The sequence below is a fragment of the Manacus vitellinus genome, unplaced genomic scaffold (assembly GCF_001715985.3).
Source record: "Manacus vitellinus isolate BGI_N305 unplaced genomic scaffold, ASM171598v3 scaffold_19_pilon, whole genome shotgun sequence".
Taxonomy (NCBI): Eukaryota; Metazoa; Chordata; class Aves; order Passeriformes; family Pipridae; genus Manacus; species Manacus vitellinus.
In genome coordinates, this window is record NW_021939395.1 from 4,192,786 (window position 1) to 4,197,387 (window position 4,602).

General features: G+C 43.6%; 1 protein-coding gene across 1 annotated transcript; it reads left to right on the forward strand.

The window, feature by feature from the left end:
- Nucleotides 1-202: 202 nt before the first annotated feature.
- SLITRK2 (SLIT and NTRK like family member 2) lies at nt 203-3,654 on the forward strand. Its single transcript, XM_008927028.3, has one exon. It carries the CDS (start codon nt 242-244, stop codon nt 2,813-2,815), a length of 2,574 nt encoding a protein of 857 aa, XP_008925276.1. The 5' UTR covers nt 203-241; the 3' UTR covers nt 2,816-3,654.
- The last annotated feature ends 948 nt before the right edge of the window (nt 3,655-4,602 follow it).

Consider the following 4,602-nt stretch of genomic DNA (forward strand, 5'->3'; position numbering starts at 1 on the left):
AGAAGGAAGGGAGGAGGAGGGGGGATTCCAGAGGACTTAGCAAGTCGCTGCCTTGCAGCTCTCCTTCCAGCACCCCGTCAACCTTCCGACCGGCTTCGCCCCCCCCGAGCTGCCTCTGCCTCCCCCTCCCGGAGCTGCCTCTGGTCCCGGCCGTTTTCACTGGGGATTTCTTCTTTCTCTCCTTACCTGTCTCAAAAGGTTTGACTGTAGGTACCAAAGCGGGGATCGACGGCGCATAAAGATGCTGAAGGGTGTTTGGTTGCTCAGTTTGTTAACAGTGGCTGGGATCTCGCGGACAGAGAGTCGCAAACCTGCCAAAGACATTTGCAGCAAGAGCCGCTGCCCTTGTGAGGAGAAGGAGAACGTGCTGAACATTAATTGTGAAAACAAAGGATTTACAACCGTCAGCCTCCTCCTGCCGCCACCATCCAAGATCTACCAGCTGTTTCTCAATGGGAACGCACTGACCCGCCTGTTCCCCAATGAGTTTGTCAACTACTCCAATGCCGTGACCCTCCACTTGGGCAACAACGACATGCAGGAGATCCGCACAGGGGCCTTCAGCGGCCTTCGCACCCTCAAGAGGCTGCACCTCAATAACAACAAGCTGGAAGTGCTGAAGGAAGACACGTTCCTGGGCTTGGAGAGCCTGGAGTACCTGCAGGCTGATTACAATTACATCAGTGCCATTGAAGCGGGGGCATTCAGCAAGCTCAACAAGCTCAAGGTGCTGATTCTCAATGACAACCTCCTGCTGTCCCTGCCCAGCAATGTCTTCCGCTTTGTGCTCCTCACTCACCTGGACCTGCGGGGGAACCGGCTGAAGATGATGCCTTTTGCTGGTGTGCTGGAGCACATTGGAGGCATCATGGAAATCCAGCTGGAGGAAAACCCCTGGAACTGCACCTGCGACTTGCTGCCACTCAAGGCCTGGCTAGACACCATCACCGTGTTTGTGGGCGAGATAGTCTGCGAAACCCCCTTCAGGCTTCATGGAAAAGATGTGACCCAGCTCACCAGGCAAGATCTCTGCCCTAGGAAAAGCTCCAGCGATTCGAACCAGAGGGAAAAACATCCTGTCCTCTCAGACCCGCACATCTCCAGGCTATCACCCACAGCCAACTCTGCCATGAATCCCACCAGAGCCCCAAAAGCCAGCCGGCCACCCAAAACCAGGAACCGCCCCACCCCCCGTGTCTCTGTGTCCAAGGACAGACAAATATTCGGACCTATCATGGTTTACCAGACAAAGTCTCCAGTGCCCATCACCTGCCCAGCTGGCTGCATCTGTACATCACAGAGCTCAGACAATGGCTTAAATGTCAACTGCCAAGAGAAAAAGATAAGTAACATCTCCGATCTCCACCCCAGGCCAACCAGTCCAAAGAAACTTTACCTTACCAGTAACTATCTGCAAGTCATTTATAGAACCGATCTCACAGAGTACAGCTCTCTGGATTTGCTACATCTAGGAAATAACAGAATTGCAGTGATACAAGAAGGTGCCTTTACAAACCTCACAAGTTTACGTAGACTTTATCTTAATGGCAACTACCTTGAGATCCTGTACCGGTCTATGTTCGAAGGGCTGCACAGCCTGCAATATCTCTACCTAGAGTACAATGTCATTAAGGAGATCCTGCCACGCACGTTTGATGCTCTGAGTAATCTTCATCTGTTGTTTCTCAACAACAACCTGCTCAGATCCTTGCCTGACAATGTCTTTGGTGGCACTTCCCTCACCAGACTCAACCTTAGAAACAATCATTTCTCACACCTGCCTGTGAGAGGAGTCTTGGACCAGCTCTCAGCTCTAATTCAGATAGACCTCCAGGAGAACCCTTGGGACTGCACGTGTGACATCCTGGGGCTGAGGAACTGGATAGAGAAAGTCACTGACCAGAACAACCAGCAGTCAAATCCCCCCGTAGTTATCAATGAAGTCATATGTGAGTCTCCCACCAAGCACTCTGGAGAGCATCTGAAATTCCTGAGCAAAGAAGCCATCTGCCCAGAGAACCCCAACCTGTCAGATTCTTCTCTCCTCTCCATGAACCAGAACACAGATATACCCCATCTCCTCGGTGTCTCACCCAGCTCCTACCCAGAATTACATACCGAAGTTCCACTGTCTGTCTTAATTTTAGGATTGCTGGTTGTGTTTATTTTATCAGTTTGTTTTGGGGCAGGCCTGTTTGTCTTCGTCCTTAAGCGCCGGAAGGGGGTGCAAAGCATGCCCAGCAGCGCCAACAACGTAGATATAAGTTCCTTTCAGCTCCAGTATGGGTCTTACAACGCTGAGACCCACGATAAAACTGAAGGACACGTTTATAACTACATTCCCCCTCCCGTTGGACAGATGTGCCAAAACCCAATTTACATGCAAAAGGAAGGGGATCCAGTTGCCTATTACAGGAATCTCCATGAGTTTAGCTACAGCAGTCTTGACCACAAAAAGGAAGACCCCACCAGTCTTGCATTTACCATCAGTGCAGCTGAATTGCTGGAAAAGCAATCCTCGCCGAGGGAACCAGAGCTTCTGTATCAAAATATTGCAGAAAGGGTCAAGGAACTGCCCGCTGGAGGATTAGTTCATTATAACTTTTGTACCTTACCCAAAAGGCAGTTTGCCCCTTCATATGAATCAAGACGCCAAAACCAGGACAGGATAAATAAAACTGTTTTATATGGAACTCCCAGGAAATATTTTGCAGAACAGTCTAAACCCGAGCATCCTTTACTCCAAGGAAAGCTACAAACAGAACCAGACTACCTCGAAGTTCTGGAAAAACAAACTGCAATCAGTCAGCTGTGAGGGGGGAGGTGGGAGACAAAGGAAATTTTTTAAATGAGCTCAGCATCACATTTCATTGAGTCTGAACTCAGTGCTGATATCATCTGTGGCATTCCCAACATTTCCACTTTTTTAAATCAGAGAGGGAGAGAGAAAGAAAAGGAACCCTTGCAGCATAGCAGGGATATGGTGTTGCTTTTGCAACGTTCTCTTTAAGTTATTTCTCTCTCCTTTTGACCCTTCTGTAGGAACTGTCACTTAAAATGTACCTTTCTGTAATAGATCTTGCATAATTCTTTTTGATTTTGAAGGAAATGAGGAAGGGGGTCTTTGGGTTTTTTGTTGTTTTTCTTTTCTTTTAATTTCAAAATGGAAACTTAATGTATTATGTAGAAGATCTCCAAAGATCTTTTTTCCTGGACTATGACTTTCTTTTGTAAATAATAATATACGGTACTGCTATTTCAATTACCAACTATAGCCACTGGGCGTCACTTTTTTGTGTTAAAGTGCCTTTGCACTTTAAGTACATTATTACTTAATTGTTGCTCTTAGCTTTGATAAATTGAACCTATTTTAATGTGTTGTATTTTTGAAATTAAAAAAAAAATTGTAAAATAGATCTATATGTCAGCTGCATTAAATCAGAAGGTTTGATTTATAGGAAAGCTGCCCTTCTTTAAATGACTCTAGTTCTAGGACCTTACAGACTCAAATGTAAATTATTGGGATATTTTTTCCTTCTAGGTTTGTTTAGAGTGATTCACTGAAACCAACTGAGAGGATTTAGCAATGGACTAGAGGTTATCAAGCGCCTCTGCTGGGAATAACAGCTCATTAATAAAAGATGTTTAACACAATGTCATAGTGAACTGAACAATTAATGTCCTTCTTAATACATTACATTGCAGTTCTAACACAGTAATGTTCAGTGGCTTAAGATTATTTTCATACTTAACAGAACATTACTCATAATATTTTATGCATTAAATTAGGTATTTTTATACATTTTGTGACAGAGTTTATATTTGTAACTTTTTTGGACTGAAATTAATATGTCCTCTTCCTGCCAGATACATATTTTTTTTTTCATAAGCAGGGACACCAGCAGGGGTCATCCCACACCTCATTAAATTTATTAACATACTGGCAAATGAACCAATGCCAAAGGTAAAATTTGAACCTGGGTCTCTGGATTCCTCCAAATCAAGGTAGCCAAAATCAGTATGTGCATCACACTAACTTTCAGTAGTCTGAATTATGTCTAGTTTTCAGTCTCTGAAGCAAAAGTAATACTGCAATCATTCTAATCTGCTAGAGAAAACTACCATTAAGTTCATGATCTTAAATTTTGTAAAATGTTTTAAGTTAACTGAATTCCATTCTCAGCATTGGTTTTCTTAAGCCCATCAGTGAACAAATGCCATGAGTCTTCTCCTTTCCCATTAACTCAGGCCTGTTTTGCTTCAAGCTTTATGTTATCACCTCCAATTTACATTTCCTTCCTGGAGAATATTGAAACCATTTTTATTAACAAGTACACAGTCAAACTTTATTAAGGCTTATTAGCTTCTAAATAATTTTTAGATGCAAACATGATTGTGCGATTTAAACAAACAGCCCTTATTTACAACAAAAACAGTTTTGTTTTGTCTATTCTAAATCCTTATGCAACTGGGATGGTGATCTGCATATAAAGTAGGCCAGGCTTTTCAATTCCTTATTAAAGCAATTGATGGAGTCTGAAAGAAGCACACTGTTTCCTTTTCATAAATAGGTTACTGCACATAATAATCCTTTATTATCAT

Excerpts from the sequence above, each read along its gene's own strand:
- SLITRK2 (XM_008927028.3), top strand. The coding sequence starts at position 242 with ATGCTGAAGGGTGTTTGGTTGCTCAGTTTGTTAACAGTGGCTGGGATC.